The 21,990-nt window shown below is 49.7% G+C and overlaps 1 protein-coding gene across 1 annotated transcript; it reads right to left on the reverse strand.

The window, feature by feature from the left end:
- Positions 1-3,840: 3,840 nt before the first annotated feature.
- On the reverse strand, positions 3,841-6,882 carry MCHR1 (melanin concentrating hormone receptor 1). Its single transcript, XM_079937453.1, has 2 exons — positions 6,583-6,882; positions 3,841-5,345 (listed from the first exon to the last, which is right to left on the reverse strand). Exons 1-2 carry the CDS (start codon positions 6,662-6,664, stop codon positions 4,366-4,368), a joined length of 1,062 nt encoding a protein of 353 aa, XP_079793579.1. The 5' UTR covers positions 6,665-6,882; the 3' UTR covers positions 3,841-4,365.
- Between the last annotated feature and the right edge of the window lie 15,108 nt (positions 6,883-21,990).

Consider the following 21,990-nt stretch of genomic DNA (forward strand, 5'->3'; position numbering starts at 1 on the left):
AGTTTTGGAGGCTGGAAGGCCAAGATCAAAGTGCCGGCTGATTTATTTCCTGGTGAGAGCTCTCTTCCTGGCTTGCAAATGGTTGCCTTCTCACTGTGTCCTCACATGGCCATTCCTTGGGGTGTGCAGGTGGAGAGAGAGAGAAGCAAGCTCTCTGGTGTCTCATGACCTCATCCAAGGCACCATTTACAAATGCCATCACATGGGTTAGGGCCTCAACACATGAATTTTGGGTGAAGACAAGTCAGCCCATAACACCAATACTCCAACTTAATCTTTCAAATGTTCGTATCTTTCTGGACTTCCCTGACGGTCCAGTGGTTAAGACTCTGCACTTCCACTACAGGGGGCAGGGGTTTGATCCCTGGGCGGGGAACTAAGATCCCACATGCTGAGTGGCAAGGCCAAAAAAAAAATTGTTCATATCTTTCTTATCAGGACTTCCTAGTTGCAAATAATAGAAAGCCCAACTGAAGTGGCTGTTAAAGGAAATTTATTGGTTCATATAATCAAATGGTTTAAGAGTATCTTAACTTCAAGCAAGGCTTGATCAAGTCCCCAACAACATCACCTGATTCTCACACTTTCTCTTTCAGCTCTGATTCTTCTGAGCTGGCTCCAGTCTCAGGAGGGCTTTGCCCAAGCAACCCCAAGGTGGTTGCCGGCAGCTCATGGAGCTGTGTGCTTCTCAGGTCAAGTCTAGGAGGGGGATGGGAGAGGCTCTACCAATAGCTCCAAACAAAGAATAAAGACCTTCCTTCCCAGAAATCCTGGCTAATGACTTTTTACATCCCATTGATTGCTCTTGCCTCCCTGGATGAACCAGTGTGGCCAGGGAGATGGGATACGGTGATTGGTTAAAGCCAGGTGGGGCCCATCTGTGGAGGTGGGGCTGGGGTCTGTACTTCCTAAACCAGGAAAGTTTAGGTTGGAAGCTTAGGATGTTATCGGGAGGGTTAACAGAACAGTCGCTTAAACAGATAGGGATTTACTTTCTTGCACACCTAGCAGCCTCGAGGTTGGTGTTGGTTCAGCAAGTCAGTGATGCCCTTGGGAACACATGCTCTCTCTGTCTTCCTGACTCATCAGCCTTAGAGCATTGCTTTGCATTCTCGTATTTGTCACCTCGTGATCCCAAGAGAGTGGCTGCAGCTCCAGATGATGCATCTGCATTCAAGGCAGGGAGAAAGGAGGAAGAGCCCAGATGCTACCAACCTGATCTGTTTCCTTTAGTCAGGAAAGCAAAACCTTTTCCAGAAGTCCCCACAGCAGACTTCTGCTTAGGTCCTGTTTTTGTTTTGATTTTTCTTAAAAGACACATTTCTTAAGGAACCACACAGGTAGAAGAGGAACACAATTTTGCATTTTCCCCATTCAAAGTGGACGATGTTGCATCTCAGCATTTCATAAAGCCTATTTTTTTTTTTTTTGGCCGTGCCGCACGGCATGAGGGATCTTAGTTCCCCTACCAGGGATCAAACCCATGCCCCCTGCAGTGGAAGCTTGGAGTCTTAACCACTGGATCACCACGGAAGTCCCTGCAGCTCAGCATTTCAAATGAAGATGTCAAATACAAAACTGAGTGAAACATTGCATGCATCTCTCCTGCTGAAAACGAGATCGTATGTGGACCCTTAGCTGCAAGGGAGGTTGGGAAAGCAGGAAAGAGGGCTGTCCAATAGGGTTAGACTAATCATGATGCATACCCTAGGGGGAGAGGGAGCATGTGCATTGGTGGTGGAGGGTCCCCAATACCGACAGCAATGTTCCTTAAACACACGCAGCTTTTCCCACCTCTACATATTAGCTCAGGTGTTTTCCACCTGCCTGAAACTTGCTCTTCCCCTTGTCAACGTCCTATCTACACTTCAAAATCTCTTCCACATGCCCTGAATCTCCAGTGAGAAGTGAAGCCTTCTTCAGCCTCTCCGAGCATCTTCTGCCTTTGTTCTGGGACCTAATTCTATCCTATGGCTGGTCCCGTGCACGAGGCACAGCTTCGTGGCCAGACAGGCATTGGCTCCAAGGGTGCCTGTGATCGGTGACTTAACATCGCTCTAGGGCCTCAGTTTCCTCGTTTATAAAATGGGAGTAATCATAGAACCTGCCTCATAGAGTCGCTGTGAGTGTTAAATAGGGTAATCTACGTCAAATGTTTAGCCTAGTGCCCGTCCCATAGCCGGCGCAAAATTGTTAGCCTTTATTATCCTTACTGCCCTGTTCTCCCCATCACCTCCCTCAGGCTCTGCCTCCCTCAGCCTTGCATACTCTGCCACTTTTCTTAAAATTGATATATAATTCACATACCGTAAAACTCACCCACTCACTTTCCTGTCTCAACCCACTTTGCTTCAACTTCAGTTTTCAATATGGGGTTGAGAGTCTCTGGGGCCGTCAGCAGGTCATTCGCCTGCCCACTCACCGGCCTGTAGCCTTGGTCACTTGCATTTCCTGGGAGAGGCCATCTCACCTATTTCCTCTCCCAGAGTCCTCCTTGGAGGGGGAAGAGGGGGAAGAAGATAGACCCTGGGGAAGACTTCCATAGGCAAACCAGTCACAGGAAAACCTCCTTTTCTGGAACTAGTGGGTAGGAGTTGCCTTAAAGCTCCCATAAGAATCTTTTTTGTTGTTGTTGGATGTGCATCTAAAACAGATTTGGAGCTTACCTGTGACAGCTAGAGACCCCACTGTAAATGAGTAAGGAAAACTGTCTGCTTTGTCCCCACCCCCTGACCCCAACTCCCTACGCACTGGGTGGAGTGGAACGCAAGCAGGAAATACTAATGATGATGATTACAAAGAGCTCCCGGGGACCTAAAGAAGCTGCCTAGAAGTTTGCTAATCAGGCTACCTGCTGCAGCTCCGCAGTGAAAAATAACTGGTGAGAGGAGGCTGTGCTGATGCACCTGCTTTAGGGACGCATCTGGACAAGTCAGGAGCTCACAATTTGCTCCCACTATCTATCTCATCAACGCCTGCGGAGTGGTTCGCGCAGGACTCCTGGCTCCGCTCGTGAAGAAGCTGAGAAGCAGCAGCCTTGGCCGCCGCCCAGCGGCCCCGTCTGTAATCTTCCTGCTCTGCGTGGCTCGCAGCAGATCTTAGCAGCAGCCACAAGAGGCAGGCGCAGGCTCGGGCTGCCCGAGAAGCCAGCCCTGCAACTTGTGACTCAGCAGCGGAGGCGGCGGGTGGGACTCTGGCCTGAGGGGCCAGCACTGCTAACAACCAAGTGCTTTTAAGCAGAAGACGGGAAGTTGAGTCCCGAGAACAAGACTGGCAGCGGAATTTCAATCTAATGAATTCACAGTAATCCTCCCTATGGGTTTAGACAAGCAGATCCCCTGCTTCTTGCTTCCTAAAATGCAGCCTGAATCAAGGTCTAGATTCCACGGCCAAACGACCTCTCTTTCCCTTTTCGGCCGCCCGCCTCCACCGCTACGCCCACCCCCAAGCCGGAGCAATTATACAGGAGCGTCCAGAGAGATACGGGTGGAGATTTTCCTTTATTCGTTTTTATTTTGGAGAGAAAGGGCTGGAGCAAAAAAATGATGCCAAACACACGAGGCCTCAGAATGAGCCCTGCATGTGCATGAGCACCCTGATGGGTGCTCACTCTGGATCTGGTGACTGACAAATGTGCCCCCCGAAGAGAATGACCCCACAACTGCCCCCCTTGACCCTCTCCCTTTTTCTTAATCTCAAGGCCCTCACCCACACCCATCCCGGGTAGCCTTGTCATTCCCAATAAGTGGATCTCCTAGCAAATTGGGCTTTTACCTCCATGTGCTCAGACCCCACCCCCACCCCCAAATAAACATGCATCGCCTAGAGATAAAGGGAAATTGACACAGGATGCTGGAACATGGAGAGACCACACGCTTTATTTTTCATCATCCTCCAGCTTGGGAGAAAGGTTGCCCTCCATCATACCAATGAGAGACAGGAAGAGGCGGTGAGGCCGCACCACCTTTCCCATTTCCCCAGGGGCCTGTGCCCATACCCCTGCTCACGCCCTGGCCCTGCCTGATTTTAAATAAACCCGGCAAGAAGCCTTCTACGTCTTCTCTCTGGAAAAAGACATTTGGGAGCTGGTAGATGTAGGGCTCAGCTGAACCTTTAAACCAATCTTCTTGCTCAGTTTCTGTTCAACCCAAAGGTCCATCTTGTTCTCCGAAGGAGATTTCTGATGCTTGAAGCCCCCAAACCTGGCTCCGTTGAGCAATCTGTGGGCCCTGTTGAATGTTTTTAGTTGTAACCACCCAGCCTCCCTGCATCCTCCCAGAGCGGTCTTCGGTTTCTCTCAGCATCTTCCCCCATGGTCTGCCGTGGTGCCCTGACGTGGAAGTGCCCAGGGTGGCAGGGGAAGTGTCAGGTGCCCTTGCTTTCTGTCCTCTCTTCATCAGCCGTCTGGGCATTGCTGATGGCTCGAAGCTGCCCCTGGGCCGCAGGCTTCACCGATAGGACCAAGCGTTTTCGGAACGTCTCACAGAGCACGATGTACACAAAGGGGTTGAGGCAGCTGTTGGCATAGCCCAGACTGATGGCTGCGTTGTACAGGTAGACAAAGGTGAGCGTCGGGCGGCTGATGGACAGCTGGGTCAGCTGAAGCACGTAGTAGGGTGCCCAGCACACAAAGAAAACCAGGCAGATAGCGATGGCCGTGCGGGTCACCCTCTTTGTCCGCAGCCGGATGCTGCGTTGAGAGGCGGGGGCCACGGAGGATGTCATGCGCTGCAGGATCCTCACATACGCAGCCGTGATGACCACGAAGGGCAGGGCAAAGGCCAGGAAAAACTGGTACAGGGTGAACCAGTAGAGGTCAGTGTCTGGGTTGGGCAGGCGGATGCCACAGCCCACGGTGCCTCCTGGGAAGGGGATAAGCCTAGCGTAGAGCCACACGGGGGTGATGCTGATGAAGGACAGGGCCCACAGGAGGCAGATCACCAGGGTGGCCACAGAGGGCTTCCGGAACTTGGTGGAGGAGATGGGGTGGACGGTGGCCAGGTAGCGGTCAATGGCCATGGCGGTCAGGATGTAGGTGCTGGTGAACTGACTGTTGGCGTCCATGGCCGTGATGAGGGTGCACATGGTCTCTCCAAAGTGCCAGACACCATTGCCCATGAGCTGGTGGATCATGAAGGGCATGCCCAGGAGAAAGAGGAGGTCCACCACCGAGAGGTTGATGATGAAGATGTCGGGGACGTTGCTGAACCAGGGCAGCTTGGATTTCTTCACCACCGCGAAGATGACCACGGAGTTCCCAACGATGCCCAGGAGGCAGATGGCACCGAACACCGAAGGCATGATGATGTTGGTGTAAGAGACGCTCCCTGTGCGAGGCGGCAGCCCTGGGGACACAAGGAGCGAGCATCGACCATTTGACATGGACTCTGCTCTCTGAGGGCTGACCTCCTACTGGCGTGCTCAGCCTCCAGCCGTGAGCCTGCCCCCCATTCATCCTCCTGCCATTTCAGCTCAGAATCCTCCCTACCATACTCCCTGCCCACACTGCTGCTAATCCTGCCCGCCCCCCCCCCCCCCCCCCCCCGTGCCCTCCTGCACCGGTTCCCTGGTTAATCCCATCAGAGTCTCCCACACCACCTGTTTGTTGAAGGACCGGTCCTTTGCCTCCTGCATTTTCTCAGAAGTCACAGAGTCAAGAACCACAGCGGTCTGCAGAGTATTGTTGTGTGGGCCTCTGGGCTTCACCAGGAAACAACATCAAAACAGCCAGCAGGACATGAAACTGTGCATGTGTGAGCATGTGTGGGTGCGTGCATGTGTTTTCTCCTTTCCTATTTGCAGCCCTGATCATTTCATTTCAGGAGTCGCTGGTTGAAAGCTGTGTACTGATTCCTGGGCATCTCTGTGGGTGACTGTCTCCTGGAGGCTTTTGCCCATCAGACCCACAGCCCTCCCCTCTCCTGGGTTCCTGTCCAGGATTTCCTTGGTCCCTATCTTCTGAGTCTGGGCTTCCCAGGCTTCCTGAGTGACCAGAGACCGAAGCTGTGTGTTGCAGCCCAGCTACCCGAGAATTTTCTCTATGCAAACCTTTCCTCTTTTTTCTTCCTCCTCTTATCCTTCAAAGCTAGAATTCCAGGGCATCTTAGCGCTGGAAATGTCCTCTAATCTCTGTGAGTTATCCCTTCCCACGCCTCTCCAAGGAGGCAGTAAAGATGTTTCATATCCCATAACACGTAGTTCGAGCGAAAAGCCGACGGGATCGGTGAATGAGTGAGCCTCCAGCTACCTCCCTACATACCACCCTCCAGCTTCTCTTGCTCGCTTTTCTAGCCTGGAATATTTTCTGCAAAGCATCTTTGGAACTCCTGGGCAGCTCTCCCCTGCCTCCCTCGCGGCTGGCCACCATCCCCGGCCACTTCCGAGGGTGCCTTTGCCCTCTTCTCTGCCCCTGACGTTTCATTCTCATCCCCTTTTCCCCTGCCCCTCCGGGCAAAGCATACTGCACATCTTATCCCCAAGAACTGTAATAAAGTTTCGCCAGCAGTTTGGCTCAGAGGTGAAATCTTCCCATTTCCCACCCCCGGCGCAGAGGAGGGAGGACTCCCCTCCAACACGTCTCACCGGCCGTGGTGAGGTTATCCGGGCCATCCGAGGTGTTGCTGGCATTGGGGCCGGTGGGCAGCAGCGAGACTTCCAGGTCCATCCCGCCGGCGCCGGCGCCCGCTCGCCCGTCGGCCCACACAGGCTGCGGCAGCCTCCCGTGCCGACCGCTGCGTCCCGAGCCCCGGCCCCCCGGAGCCCCGCCGTCTGGAGGGGGGTCTTCCTAGGCAGCCCGGCAGCCTCCGCTGCCTCCGCTGCCCACCGCTCTCCCCTCACTCCTTCCCCGGCTCCCACTGACATCACCTACACACATTAACATTCGGAGGCAGATGCGCGTTAACCTCTTCGGTCCTGCGCCGCAGCAGCTCCAGCTTCCGACTGCCTGCAGAGCCCAGCGGCCGAAGCCGGGCTCAGGCATCCCCATCAGAGACGGGGCTTCCTTCCCTCTGGCACTTGGGCTGTGTCTCCAGTGCCACAGGGGGTGCTGCTTCCCTCACGTGAGGCTACAAGACTCTGCAAAAGCAAGGAGCCCGGCCAGCCCCTCACCCCAGGGACCGGTGCCGGGGGCCGGGGGTGGCTGGGCGCAGAGCTTGGAAAGGGAAGGCTTGGACCACAGCACGCCTGCCCCCAGGCCACCCTCGGCCCCTTCCCAGCGCCCCGATGGATTCCAGCCTTCAGAAGCTGAGGAGTTGTTGGCTGCTGAGCCCTTGCAGGCACTCAGAGGCAGTTCAGGTCACCCCGTGTTGGTGATGGCCAGGGTCTCGGGGACCAGAAGGGGACAAACTCCCTTCTGCCCAGGATCAGCATGGACCAGGCTTAGAGAGATGCTCTTAGGTCCTTGAGGTTTTACCTGGATCTCCTTGAGACAAATTTCAGAACAAAGACCCCCAAAGAGATCACCAAGAACAGCCTGAGAGGGCAAAGCACTGCGTAAATTCTCGGCATAGGCATCCTGCTGCCAGCCTCTATGTCCCTCAGAGCCCGGAGCCACCACCAGACCCGCTGCCGGACTCAGGAGCCGGGGGTTCAAGGTAACCGCAGTCTGATCCATACATACTTCTTAAGTCTTATTTATTTATTTGCTTCATCCAACAAATATTTATTGAGCACTTACTACTTGCCAAGCACTGTTCTAGGTTCTGCAGTGAAAAAAACAATAAAGTCCTTGAGTCCCTGTTCTCATGATGATTACTTTTAAGTTGGGGGTGGGGGAGCAGGCAGAAAATATACCCCCCCCGAAAAAAAGACAATTTATGATATTGGTGATCAGTGCTATAAAAAACTTAAAGCAGGGTAAGGGGGCCAGGGAATACTGGGGGAGGGGGAGAGGTTACTACTTTACATACGAAGGTCTCTCGGGAAGAGTCCTGAAGGAAGTAAAGAAGCGTGCTTGGAAATATCTGGAGGAAGAGCATTCCAGGCAGCAGAAATAGCCAGTGCAAAGGCCCTGAGGCAGGAGTGTGCTGGGTGTCTTTGGCGAACTGTGGCTATAGTAGAGCAAAGAGGAGAGTAGCAGGAGGAACTAGAGGAATGGCAGATTCTGTCAGGCCTTAGCCCTTGTCCTGAGAAAAGGACTTATGTGCACGTGGCTCTTCTGAGAGCTGAACCAAGAAGCAGCCATGAGGGAGTGGGGACAAGAAGACAGGAAAGAAGACAAAGCCAACAGAAGGTGCATTATCAACTTCGCTGCTGTGGGCAATGGGAGCTTGCGTTTAGCAGGGTCCTTGAAAAGTGCACAGACTGTTTCCCAGAATCGTCTGCCTGAAGGATGGGGGGCAGGAACATTTTCCCAGTTGCCCACTGGTTGAGTGTTGCCACTGGGGTGTTAACTCTGCGCTCCTGGGTGCCTGGGAGGAGCAGGCTCCTACGGCATCAGATGTGGCACAGAATGACTTTTGACGTGCAGCTCACACTTGAGGCGAGAGGCTGTCAGCGCAAGGTGAATCTTGTGCTCGAACCAAGAGGGCTCTGAGAGCGCTGACGTCCTGGGTGAAAAGCGAACAGACCCAATGTGCATGCCGGAGGCAAGACACATCAGCACAAGATCAGCTGAGCTCACACACACCTGTCTGCTGCAGCTGGAGTCAAAGTCAGAGGTAGCCGAGGGAGATGTGACAAGGGTGACCAGAAGCATCCAATACAGAAGACTATTGCAATAATGCAAGTGAAATAGGATGGTGTCTTAGACTGGGGAGGTGGGGGTGGGGAGAAAGGGTGGGTTTCTGCACATTATGTAGAGCCCAGAGGATTTGCTGCAGATTAGACCAGAAATGTATGAGATAAAGAGGCATCAGGGATGACTCCTAGGGTTTTGGCCCAAACAGCTGGCAGAATAGAGATAGGGAAGTCTGTTGGGAGGAGAAGATTTGGAGGAGAAATGAAGAGTTCTGTTTGGAGACGTTACATTTGAGACATCTGTTAACATCTGAGCAAAAATGTTGGGCAGTGTTGGATGTGAGCCAGAAATTCCGAGGACAGGTCATGCCTGGAGGTATGAAGTTAAATTGAGGACACTGGATGAGCTCACCTAGAGGGGGAGGGTGACTGGAAAAGAGCTGTGAGGACTCGGCCCTGGGGCATTTCAGAGTTTACAGGTTGGGAAAATGAGCCTCACAGCCCACTATTTCCTCCTCTTCCACCCGCCATAGTCTTCCCACCTCCATCCATCCACCCACGCATCCATCCATCCTTTCCTCCAGCAAATCATTCTTGAGCCTCTGCCCTATACCAGGCACTGTGCTAGGCTCTGTCGGTACAGTGAAAAAAACCAAACAAGTGCCTGGTATCAAGGAGCTTCGACGACAGAGTGGTGAGAGACAGATAATCACAAGCAAGCCAATAAGTAAACAAAGTATCCTGCTCAACGCTTAGATCCAGACGAGTCCAGGTAACTTAATCATGAAGGGATTTAGGTGTTTATAAAAGCACGGCTCCTGAACGATGCCACCCCTGCACTAGCAAAATGACTCTGCCTGACTGGAGAAATTTAAACCATGACTGAGCAGCAAGGGAATCTGGGAAGGGTAAGTTTTAGATTTCTGGCCTTTGCATGTCAGGTGTGGGATTGGTGGAGGGGCTGAACAGTCAGTCCACAATGGCAGATGACTTGTGTGGTAGGGAATGAATGGGATGATGGGAGTGACTGGGGTCCTTTAAAGAGGAGCGTTAAGGACGTCCTCTCTGAGGAGGCATTCAGGTAGAATCCTCAGCGTCCTTTTCACTACAAATGACTAACCTACACCATCTCGCACTCTCCTCGCCAGTGACCGTCTTAGGGCTGAGCATCCCTCCTGGATGCCATGTGCACCTCTTCAAACCCTCTTGGCTACACCTAGTTTATATTCCATCCATTGCTGCAATGACCCTGCTCAGCACGGTCCCTAACCAAGTTCAGGTAAAGGTACAGGTGTACCAAGTTCAGGTGCAGGTATGACCAGATGGTGCTTTGCCCTAGGCCGGCACCATGTGCTTTTTACCCTCTGTCCCAACTGTCTCTGTTGCTGTCGTGACTTAGAATATAGGACCCCACAGAATGCCCACGCCAGAGCAACCTGGAAGTACGGGGAGAGTTCACTCCTTAGGGTGAACCGTTGGCCAATGAGGGGTGGGAGCCACAGAAAGGTGCTTTTCCCATGTTCCCCTTTTCCTGAGACACATTTCATATGGCTTCTCTGGGATCCCATGAGGTACAGCATCTGGTCCCTTGTAGTGGTGGACAAGCCCACACCGCTCACCAACTCCTCCTGAGAACAGAAGTTTTGAGCTACTCTCCTCCAAGCCATCTGGCTTTTGACCTGCTCAGCTCTGCCCAGCACAATCACGAGGAAGATCAGGCCTACGTACAGCAATAAACCCTTTCCCTCCTATCCATGTGCCCCCACTCACCATGCCCTACCCAGGGTACCCCAAGGGTTTGGTGTATCTCTCTGACTGCCCCCGTGGTAATATCCACCTGCCCTGTACTTTTCAGGACTTGGCTGTCATCTGCATGTTTTGAAGTCTTACTGGGGTCACTGCATCAGATTCTCACTTGCTCCCCTCACTTCTGCCTTGCCCCTTACACTATACTCCCTACCAAACAGCAGGAGTATTCTTGTTAAGATAGAAATTTCAGGGGAATTCCCTCGTGGTCCAGTGGTTAGGACTCCGTGCTTTCACTGCTGGGGCCAGAGTTTGATCCCTGGTCGGGGAACTAAGATCCTACATGCTGCACGGTGCAACCAAAAAAAAAAAAAGATAGAAATTTCATGACCCTACATTGTTGAAAACACTTTAGTGGTTCCCAATTGCTTTCAGAATAAAGTCAACCCCCTAACAGAATGTAATGGACATGATCATTTTTGGTACCCAGGGCTGATCCCCCAGAAAACCACGGCCTTGAGAAGTTCTTTGGGAGGGGCAGTAGCAGCTCCTCTAAACAGTCCTTGGTGGGAGCTGCTGGTGGGAAAAGCAGCAGTTGAAGTGGGCTTTCTTATTTCCGCGGGGATGTGTAGACCCTGGGGTGGGAGAAACCAGGTAGCAGCACTTCCCAGAGGAAAGTGAGCATGGTTATTATAATAGGCGGGGCCAGTGGAGTTACCCAGATGACTGCCCTGCAGAGGCTGATGTGGCTAATTGATCATGGAGTCTCTAAAACCAAACTATATGAGCAGCCCTTCGCTAAGTTCCTACTTGATCTGTATATCTGAAAAAACCTTCAGGTCTGATAAGCAGAGCTCTGACTTTAGCCACTTGGCTCTCCTGGTCAGAGTGGGAATTAAGGTGGATCAAGTAATAAATGGAGTTTGACTGGAATGACTTAACAATAGTCCCCGGGGACCTCCAAAGCTATTTGTTTCCCTGCCCCTACTTCTATAGCTGGAATAGATATCCCAGCCATTGGCAGAACTACTGTATTGGCTCTTGGATTGGCAGAGTAAGGGATGTGATGAGGAGAGGAGTCAAATGGAAAGCCCTCTCTACAAAAGTGATGAGCCAAAAGCAATATTGCACCCCCTGGGGGATTGAAGAGATTAATGGTATCATCAAGGCCTTTAAAGATACAAGGTGGTGATTTTGTCACATTCCCACTTGACTCTCAGTTTGGCCAGTGGAGAAGGCAGATGGGCGTCAGGGAATGCCAGTGGGTTACTGTAAACATAATTATGTGGTGACTCCAATTGCAGCTGCTATTTCAGATGTGGTATCGTCGTTGGGGAAAATAAATACAGTCCCTGACACCTGGTATGCAGTTACTGATCTAGCGAATAAATGCCTTTTTCTATATCGCAGAAAAGACCAGAAACCCTGCCTTTTTTTTGTGAGGGTCAACAGCGCACCGTTCCCATCTTGCCTCGGGGCTTCATTATCTCTTTCGATGGCTCTTCGATTCTCAGACTTTGAACACTTCAAATGCCATGAAAATACAAAGTCCTGACATCTCAGTAAAGGTTTGGGGTCCAGTGTCCTGCACGTGTCACGATCTTCCCTCCAAAGTAAAGCTCAGTTTACCCGACATCCCCTACCCCAAAAGAGGAACCCCTGGAGACACACAGTTGGAAAAGGGAACAGCAATTCCCCAAAGGAGCAGGGAGCAGAGGGGTGCGGGACGTGCAAAACCAAGGGGAGCCTGGTCCCCCCAGTCTCCCCTGTTAGGTCTGGCATGCCTTGCATGCAGGGACTGTGGCTCTTATTCTAGCGTCAGACACAGCTGCCATGTCAGTCAGTGGATTCTGAGTACACCCCAGGTCCCCTGCTCCAACCTGGCACCCTGCCTTTGGACATTCGCACTGTGCCCTGTACTTTTTCTTCACAGCAGTCATCACAGTTGTAACCAGACATTTATTTATTGTATAGTTGATGACTGAATGCCTTTCCCTCACTAGATTATAACTCCCAGGGAGGCAGAGGACCATGTCTGTCTTACCTTACTGTATTTCCTGGGCCTCGCCCAACGCCGGGTACACGTTAGACATTCAGTAAATCTTGGGTGAATGAATGGCTAGTAGAGGGATCTAAGTGAAAGCCCCTGGCACAGAGGTGGGGAGAGGGGAGGGGAGCACAGCAATACTGGCCGAGATCCCTGACCCCAGGGCTCCACTCAGCCCCAGTGCTTCCTGGGCAGCCTGGCAGCAGTGGCCGTCACGCCTGTGGGCAGGCAGTGGACGCCCGTCAGCTGTGAGGCAACCCAGAGGCCACAGCCTCCTTCTGCTTGAGAGAAAGACAAACGAGATCACCTTCATGCGTAGGATTCATCCTAAGATTCATGGAAATCCCAAGGAAGAGTGGGAAAGCAGCTGAGGTAAAAACACTTGCATGAAATTCTGCCATGTGCTACAAGAGGGTGGAACTTAGAAGACATTATTCTAAGTGAAAACTGCCAGACCAAAGCAAAACAAAACAAACAAACAAACAAAACATAGTATGACTCCACTTTTGTGAGGTCCCGGGAAGAGTCAAATTCATAGAGACAGAAGAAGAATGGTGGTTTCCAGGGGCTGGGAGGGGCGGGCGATGGGGAGTTAGTGTTTAATGGGTACGAGCTTCAGTTTGGGAAGATGAAAAATTTCTAGATGTGGAGATGGTTGCACAACAGTGTGAATGAAAATACCACTGAACCGTATGCTTAAAAATGGTTGAAGTCAATTTTCTGGGGTATTTTTTGGTTTTTTTGTTTTGGGCTGTGCTGTAAGTCATGTGGGATCTTAGTTCCCTGACCAGGGATCGAACCCATGCCCCCTGCAGTGGGAGCGTGGAGGTCTTAACCACTGGCCTGCCAGGGAAGTCCCAAAGTCAATTTTCTGTTATGTATATTTTACCACAATTTAAAAATATGTTAAACAAACCCAGTCAATGAATCTGCTTACCCGAATGTGTTTCTGCAGAAATTTAGAAAATGCTGGCAAGAGGAAAGCCATGTTACAGGCCTTAAAAACATTGAAGTCATTAAGGTCCCTGAAAATGGCTAGAAGACATTTTAATGATGGGAAGCATTTTCATAAGACATGTGCTAATTTTTTAAAGCTTTGCTGTAACTAGTGCTAACAACTTAGTGGAGTTGCCAAATATTAGTAAAATTGCATATTTTTTTTTTTTTAGGATTATGGAAAGAGTCTCAGGCCAAGGATGTCACTGAGGAGTACTTCAAATGCAAGAAATGATCAAATAAAAAAACTGGGCTCTTGTTCCTCAAAAAATAAATACAATACAATACAATACAATAAAAATACATTAAACAGTTTAAGAATGGTATCACATATAGTAATTGAGTCAAGAGCTTTTTATAAGATCTCAAAAGCCTAATATATGTCATATTCTTATAAACTGCAGCTCCAAGGCGTGTTCAGTTAAATATATTTTCTTAATAAACATGGAAAAACTAAAACACCACCACCACTCTGAGCCCCAGAGATTTCAACACATCAGGCCACATGGAGACCTGGGGCAGCTTTGCAACATCTTTGGGAGAACAGATCAAGGTAGGTCACTTGCCTTCTCTGTGGGCACCCAGCCCTCGTGCTATTCAAGAGAGAATCTGATTTTTTTTTGCCTCTATCAAATATTAGGAATTCATGTTGGACAGCAAGTCTCTTCAAACCACAGGCCTGTGACCAGAGGAAAAAAGCTGCCTTCACTTGCCAGGAATTGTAAATTGTAGAAATTACTGTTTAAGGCCTGCTTTCCTTAAAACGGAGCTGTGTGATATTTAACATGGGTGACAAAACAATTCAGTGAGGGAACGAATAGACTTTTAAACAAATGGTGCTGGGACAACTGAGTATCCACACACACGAAAATGAAATTAGACTCCTACCTCACACCATATGCAAAAACCAACTTAAAATGGATCAGAGACCTAAATGAAATAACTAAAACTATAAAACTCTGAGAAGAAAATATAGGGGTAAATGTTCATGACCTTGGGTTAGACAAAGACTTCTTAGATATGATCAAAAGCTCAAGCAAGAAAACATAGATAAATTAGACTTCATCAAAATTTAAAACTTTTGTGCTTCAAAGGATACCATCAAGAAAGTGAAAAATCCCACAGAATGGGAGAAAATCTTTGCAACTCATATCTTTAATAAGGGACTTGTAGCTAGAATATATAAAGAACTCTTACAACTCAATAGTAAACTGACAAATAATCCAATTTTAAATGAGCAAGGTATCTGAGGAGACATTTCTCCAAAGGGGATATACAAATGGTTAATAAGCACATGAAAAGATGCTCAACATCATTAGATATTAGGAAAATTCAAGTCAAAACCACAATGAGGAATATGTTTAATGCCACTGAATTATACACTTACAAATAGTTAAAATCATAACTATTATGTTACATACATTTTATCACAATAAGACAAACACCATGAGATACTCTTCACACCCACTAGACTAGCTATTATCAATATGACAGATCCTAACAAGTCTCCTTGTGATGGACGTGGCCAGGATGTGGAGAACTGGAATCCTCATACACCGTCAGTAGGAATGTAAAAAGGTGCATCCACGTTCAAAAACATTTCCTCAACATGTTAAACATAAAGTCACCGCATGACCCAGCAAGTCCACTCCTGGGTCTATACCCAAGAGACATGAAAACATGTCCACACAAAAACCTGTACACAAATGTTCATAGCAGCATTCGTCACGATAGCTAAAAATTAGAAGCAACCCCAATATCCACGCACTGAATGGATAAGTAAAACGTAGTATAACCATACAATAGAATATTATTCAGCCATAAACAAGAATGAATGGGGAATTCCCTGGTGGTCCAGTGGTTAGGACTCCATGCTCTCACTGCTGAGGGCCCGAGTTTGAACCCTGGTCTGGTTGGGGAACTAAAATCCCACAAGCCATGCAGCACGGCCAAAAAAAGAGAAGTACTGATACATGCTACAACATGGATGATCCTTGAAATCGTTATGCTAAGTGAAAGAAGCCAGTCACAAAGATGACGTATCTTATTATTCTATGTGAAATGCCCAGCATAGGCAATATTTATTGAGATATAGAGTAGATTAGTGATTGCCTGGGAGGAAAGTGGGGGGGGGAAGGGAATGACTGCTAATGACTAGGAGTCCTTCTATGCGGTGATGAAAATATTCCACTATTTTTTTAAAAAATAAATTTATTTATTTATTTATTTTTGGCTGTGTTGGGTCTTCGTTGCGGTGCGCAGGCTTCTCATTGTGGTGGCCTCTCTTGTTGCGGAGCATGGGCTCTTGGCGCATGGGCTTCAGTAGCTGTGGCACGTGGGCTCAGTAGTTGTGGCTCGCGGGCTCTAGAGCGCAGGCTCAGTAGCTGTGGCGCACGGGCTTAGTTGCTCTGCAGCATGTGGGATCTTCCTGGACCGGGGCTCGAACCCGTGTCCCCTGCATTGGCAGGCGGATTCTTAACCACTGTGCCACTAGGGAAGCCCAATATTCCACTATTTATTGTGGTGATGGTTGCACCACTCTGTGAATATAGTAAAAACCATCAAATTGTACACTTCAAAAGGATTATTTTACGGTATGTGAATTATATTTCAATAAATCTGTTTTGAAAAGGTTGGTGGGGGTCCAAGGGCTGGGGCCAGAGGAAGGCTTGAGAAATGCCTGGTCTCTTCTTCCGTCCTCAGGGCAAATGTCTACTCTTTGTCTCCCTCTTCGCCTTGCCTCCTGGGAACCTCATCCAGCTGCCTCTTGCCAATATCCTTTCGGAGGATATTGGGGCTGTCCACTGGGAACTGCCTTGAACACTCTTTGCTGAAAGGGACTTCCTGGGAACGCCTTCGACGTCCGAATCGCAGTGTGAAGTTGGGTTTCAGCTGATTCTGCCGACGATGTTGGAGTTGGTACTCAGATGAGTTTACACCTTGGCTCTGCTGCTGACTTGCTGTGTCATCCAGTCAGTCCCTGACCTGCTCAGTGCCAAGTGGGAACTGGAGTAAAGTGAGCCTGCCTCAGGATTCTCCTGGCTGTGGGAGCTTTTGTTTTTTGGCAAAATGATAGTAACTAACATGTGCACAGCCTTTTCTACTCACATGCCTTATCTTAGCTGACCCTGTGGAATAGATATGATCCCCAGTGCAGATGTGGAAATGGAGGTACAGAGAGTTCGGTAAGTTTCCCAGAGCCGTCCAGCTGGCACAGTGGTGCTGAGCCCCAAGCCTCGGCCTTCGGCTTTTCTGACTCCAAATTCTGCTCTCATTCCTCTCCACGGGACTCCCTTGTGTTGACACTTTCTACTTCTAAAATGCCTACATTGAGAAAAACTTTCAAATTGGTCCCAACTCCTGTGTTTTCAGCCCTTGGAGACAGCCCCTCTGCGGCCGTCCCTCTCTGGCCATTTGCCTGCTCTAGGCCTCCTGCCCACTTCAGTTCTGCAAAGCATCTGGGCCTGATTTCACCCAACTGAACAGGACTGGGCTGGCTCACCCTGTGACAGTGGGTGAATGTTTCCAGGAAGGACGGAGGTGGGGGTGGAATGAGAGCCCAGTTCTTTTTAAAAGAACTTTAATCCCCAGTCTTCGATTATGGCACACAGGACCCTTCATGATCTGGCCTCTGCCCACCCCTATGCCCAGTGTGATTCTTAAATAGCTCAGTGTTTCCAGAAAGCGCCACGTGCTTCTACAACATTTGCACACATTGACCCCTTAGATCTTTCTTTGCTTGTCTACCTCCTAAGCTGTTCTTCAAGATGTCCCAGAATGACCTCCTCCTCCAGGAAGCCCCCCGCCCACAGCTCCCTTCTCCTCCCTACCCCGTCCTGCATCAAACATCCAGCACGACAAACATCAGAGCAGATGCCAGTACTGCCCGCCCCCGTGGCCCGCCCCCCCCCCACCCCCGGCCCAGGTCGCTCCGCCAGGCTGCTGCACCCATCCTCCAGCTGCTGAGGGGGATGGCTCCAAGGCCTCGCAGCCACCCCAGCTGTCCTTTTGTGTGGAGAATTACCCTTGCCTGATAGGAGCCTCCTTGCCAGGGAGGTCACCACCCCCATACGCCAGCAGCCAAAGTCTGAAAGGGGAGTAGAAAAGGCCAGTCCACCCCCCCACCCCCCGCCAGCACACACGCGCCCTCTGGACCAGGTCCAGGCTAGACTGACCTGAGGCTTCCTGCTCATCAATGACCTTCTGCACTCCTCCCTCAGGGGTACCTTCCTTCAATAAACCCCAGATCCCTGCTATCACATCCCACTGTGATGAGCAGTTTTCTTATTGTGTCCCAGACCACACTCTGTGCTCCCCGAAGGCAGGGATTTATTGCTTTATTTTGGTGGCCTCACCTCCTAGTTGGGGACCTGACAGAGAGCAGGTGCTCTGCGTTGAGTTCTGTCCAGTTTCTGAGCTTCTGTGCGTCCCGGTCTTCCCATCTGTCTCCCCCGATTCCTTTCCTCCGGGACCCTCTCCTAACTGGGCCTCCCTCCTCTCTTCCTCCCCTACCCACCAAGTGCCAGATACATCCCTGCCCCCCACCCCCACGTCCTGCCCCTCGCAACTTAGATTTGAAGGAAAGAGACTGGCAGAGCTGTAGAATGGGTGGGGCCGGACTGGGGGCAGCTACGCACCTCCCCCCGCCCCCACCCCCACCCCACGCCCGGGGACTGGGCAGCAGGAGGCTGTTGGCAGAAAGCATCCTCGGCCCCTGGTTGGGCGGCTGCTGCAACTGCTGCTCTGGATTTCCCCTCACTTGCTCTCTGTGCTTCTTCGCTTCATAAATGCTTTGGGAACCGCGGTGCTCCCACTGTTTTCCATTCGTTCCCACCCACTCACAGCACCAATCCCTGTCACCAGAGGAATGAATGTCTTGCCTCTGAGGCTCACTAACTTTCCAGGCAGCAACCAGCTCACGTAGCAGCTGAGTGAGTGCGGCGTCAGCGGCCCAGGAAGGAGGGCACGCGCAGCTGATCGGGTGGAGCCCGTGGGTGTCAGCGGAGGCCTCCTCCTGTTGCACAAAGCAGAGGAGCAGAGGCCAAATCCACCCCAGAGACTGGCCCTGGGAGGGCTCATCTCACCTAATTCCCCACACTCAATCGTGCACTGTTTTTGCTGCCCCACCTCCATTCTCCTCATATCCCTCTGCAGCCCCAGCAGCCCCTGGGCTTCCAGCAGGTAACTTGTGTGTGGGGGAGCTTAGCAACTGACCCCAGTAACCATGATGATTGGTCCAGGGCTGGGCAGGTGACCTGTCAGAGCCAATGAGATGCATTGAGACTCAGGTTCAAAATTCTGGGACAGAGGTGCTCACTCCTTTTAGCTGGACTTGAAACTGGAGAGGATGGGGGGATTAGAGCTACTGGCTCCAGGTTGCTACCAGGTGAAACATGAGACTGGAGCCATCCCTATAGAAGAAAGAGAGAGAAATTATAAGAAACTGAGTCCTGACTATATCCTGGAGTCCTGAGTCCAGCCATACCTGAAGCTCATTAATACAAGGACTTTTGGACTTCTGTAGCTCAATATACCCCTTTACTTAAGTCAATCTGAGTTGAGTTTTTGTCACTTTCTTGTTGAAAGAATTCTAATCAATACAGGTATTTGTTACCCTCTTTAGCTAATTCTTTCTGATTGTGTCCTGACGGAGACATCATTGTTTGCAAATGTGAGAAATTGAGCACAGCTGCCTGTATTGTTTTGTCTTCATCTGATTTAGATGCCCTGTTTGTACTGCGTGTACTGAATTTAGTGCTATTTAAAATACCTTCGAAAAGATCATAGCGTGATTCAGCATTTGGAGAAAAAGTGATGATGCAGAAAGACAGGGATATGGATCAACAGGGAGTGAAACTAATACCAGTGAAACAAAGTTTTCTCTTTGGAGAGATGACTGCTCTTACCTTACAAAGCAACAGCAAGTGCTTTGCAGAACCTATGGCAGGAAGACAAACGAGGAGCAGGGGTTGTATTACATTTTGTTTCTAAACTGTGGGTAAAAGGATTGACTATCTACACCAAGCAACGGAGCCTAAGGCGGGAGACATTGCCAATCTCACAGAAGAAATGAGAGGAATCTCCAAGCCAGGAGAGTTGCGGTGACTGGTTTATGGCTTGTCCGAGACTATCATTAAGACTTCTGTCACAACGCAATTGGTGTGTTTTCTTTCTTAGTGGTGCATCTTATAACCATTGGAATATGCTGTTACTCCTATTTTGCAAAAGTGCTGTTAAAGTCACTTGCTCAATGGTTGGACCTAGAGACTGTCTCACTGAGTGAAGTAAGTCAGACAGAGAAAGACACATATCATACGCTATCACTTATATGCGGAATCTAAAAAAATGGTACAAATGAACCTATTTACAAAACAGAAACTGAGTCACAGATGTAGAAAACAAACTTATGGTTACCAAGGGGGGGGAGAGAGGGATCAATTGGGAGATTGGATTGACATATACACACTACTATATATAAAAGATAACTAATAAGAACCTACTGTATAGCACAGGGAACTCTATTCGGTGCTCTGTAATGACCTATATGGGAATGGAGTCTAGAAGAGAGCACATATACGTATGTATGGCTGATTCACTTTGCTGTACAGCAGAAACTAACACGACATTGTAAATCAACTATACTCCAATAAAAAAATTAATTTAAAAAATTTTAAAAATTAAATGCAAAATAAATAAAGTCACTTGCTCAAGGTCACAGGCTAGGTCTGAACACCATGGACCTGACCGTTAAGTCACACACATCCCCCACCCTGGGAGGGCCCAGGTTCCCACTGGTCAAGGAGGGTGTGGAACTGGGGACACTTCTGCCATCCCTGCCCAGCTGTCTGAGAGCCCTGGCCTAGGCTGGATGGCAGGAATGTAGAATCAGATGGTTCCCCTGTCCCGGCCTTTAGTACTGTTTGCTCTCTAACTGAGTTCAGTAGCTCAGCCCTAAGAAGGATCTCCTGCTCCCAGATGAATTTTTGTGTCTACAGTCTGAGGAGCACCAGTAGGCTGTGCCTGTGTTACTGACCAGGGTTCTTGGCCTTCCCCAAGCAATAGAAATTGACTAGAGGCCACAAGAAATTCAGGCAAGGCTATATGGGAGCCCCTGCTTCAGCAGGGGGGAGTGAGAACTAACAACAGTTTCCCTTGCTAGCTTGCTCACCGAGAGGGGGAAAGCTTGTTTCTTATATGGGGTGAGGGTAGGGGTGTGTCCAGGGGTCGGGCCGGAGGGGCGGCTTAGGTGTTTTGCTCACCCTCTAGGTGGTGGTGTGTGCAGGGGCATGTGCGTACCTTGCTTTTGCGCTCAACACCGTGTTTCTGCTCCAGACTCTTCAAAAGTGGCAGTTGGGTTTTTTGGTCTCTTTGTAACTTTTGGGTCCAGAATTTGCCCCAACTGCGCATGCACGCAGTTATTTTGGGTCCCATACACTTTCTTTGTATTTTGTTGCTCCAGGAAAGGTGTGTCCAGGTGCAAGCATTGCAGCACTGCAGCAAAGGGTCCCAGGTCCCAGCAAAAGGTCCCAGGTCCCAGCCTATCTCACTTGGATTGTAGTTTTTTCCTCCTCAAAGCATTTTTGAACATCTTTGCATAAAACAAGATTTCAGTAGAGATAACATTGTCATTTTTCATACATGAAGTAATAGGAACATCCCTACTAGAGTTATCTTTCTACTAAAGCCAATGGAAAAACAATAGATATGTGGGACTTCCCTGGTGGTCCAGTGGTTAAGACTCCCCACTTCCACTCTGGGGTGGGGGGTAGGTGGTGCGAGTTTGATCCCTGGTCGGGGAGCTATTATCCCGCATGCCGCGTGGTGCGGCCAAAAGAAAAACCAATAGATGCTATTTGTAGCACGGATGGTGATTCAGTTTATAGACTCTGGAGTCAGACTTGAGCTCAAAGCGTGTTCTGCCACTTACTAGCTGTGTGACCCTGGGCAGGTCCCTTGAACTCTCTGTTTTCTCATTTGTAAAGTTAGGAAAGTAACAGTAAGCAGCAGCATCTACCTCATAGAGATGTTGTGAGGCTCAAACGAGATAATATATGTAAAGCCCCAGAGCCCAGCACGCATGCTCATTTATTTCACAACCCCGATGCAGCCCTGACCATGTACCAGCACTATTGTTTTCCTAGGACAATTCAGAGGACAGTTATGAGGATTAGATAAGTCAATATCTGTCAGGTATGAACCACATCTCCTAGACTCAGCATGGCTCAGTAATTCCTTACTTCCTTCTTAGCCCTTTTACACTTTTAAGAGGATACTTAGTATATTTCGCCCAGTGTTTTAAGCTATCTTTAGTGGGCATGTTGGCATGATTTTCCTAGTCCACCGCGACCGGAAGTATAACGTTTATTATTTATTGTCTTTCCCCATCCTCCACCTTGCCCTAAATAAAATGTAAGCTCCATGAGGTAGAGGTTTTTGTCTTTGTTCTCTGATGAAACCCAAGTACCTAGACAAGCTTGAGGACAAAGGACAGCAATGTTGCAGCATCAGACCCTTACGAAGTGCTT

The sequence above is a fragment of the Stenella coeruleoalba genome (assembly GCF_951394435.1).
Source record: "Stenella coeruleoalba genome assembly, chromosome: 11".
Taxonomy (NCBI): Eukaryota; Metazoa; Chordata; class Mammalia; order Artiodactyla; family Delphinidae; genus Stenella; species Stenella coeruleoalba.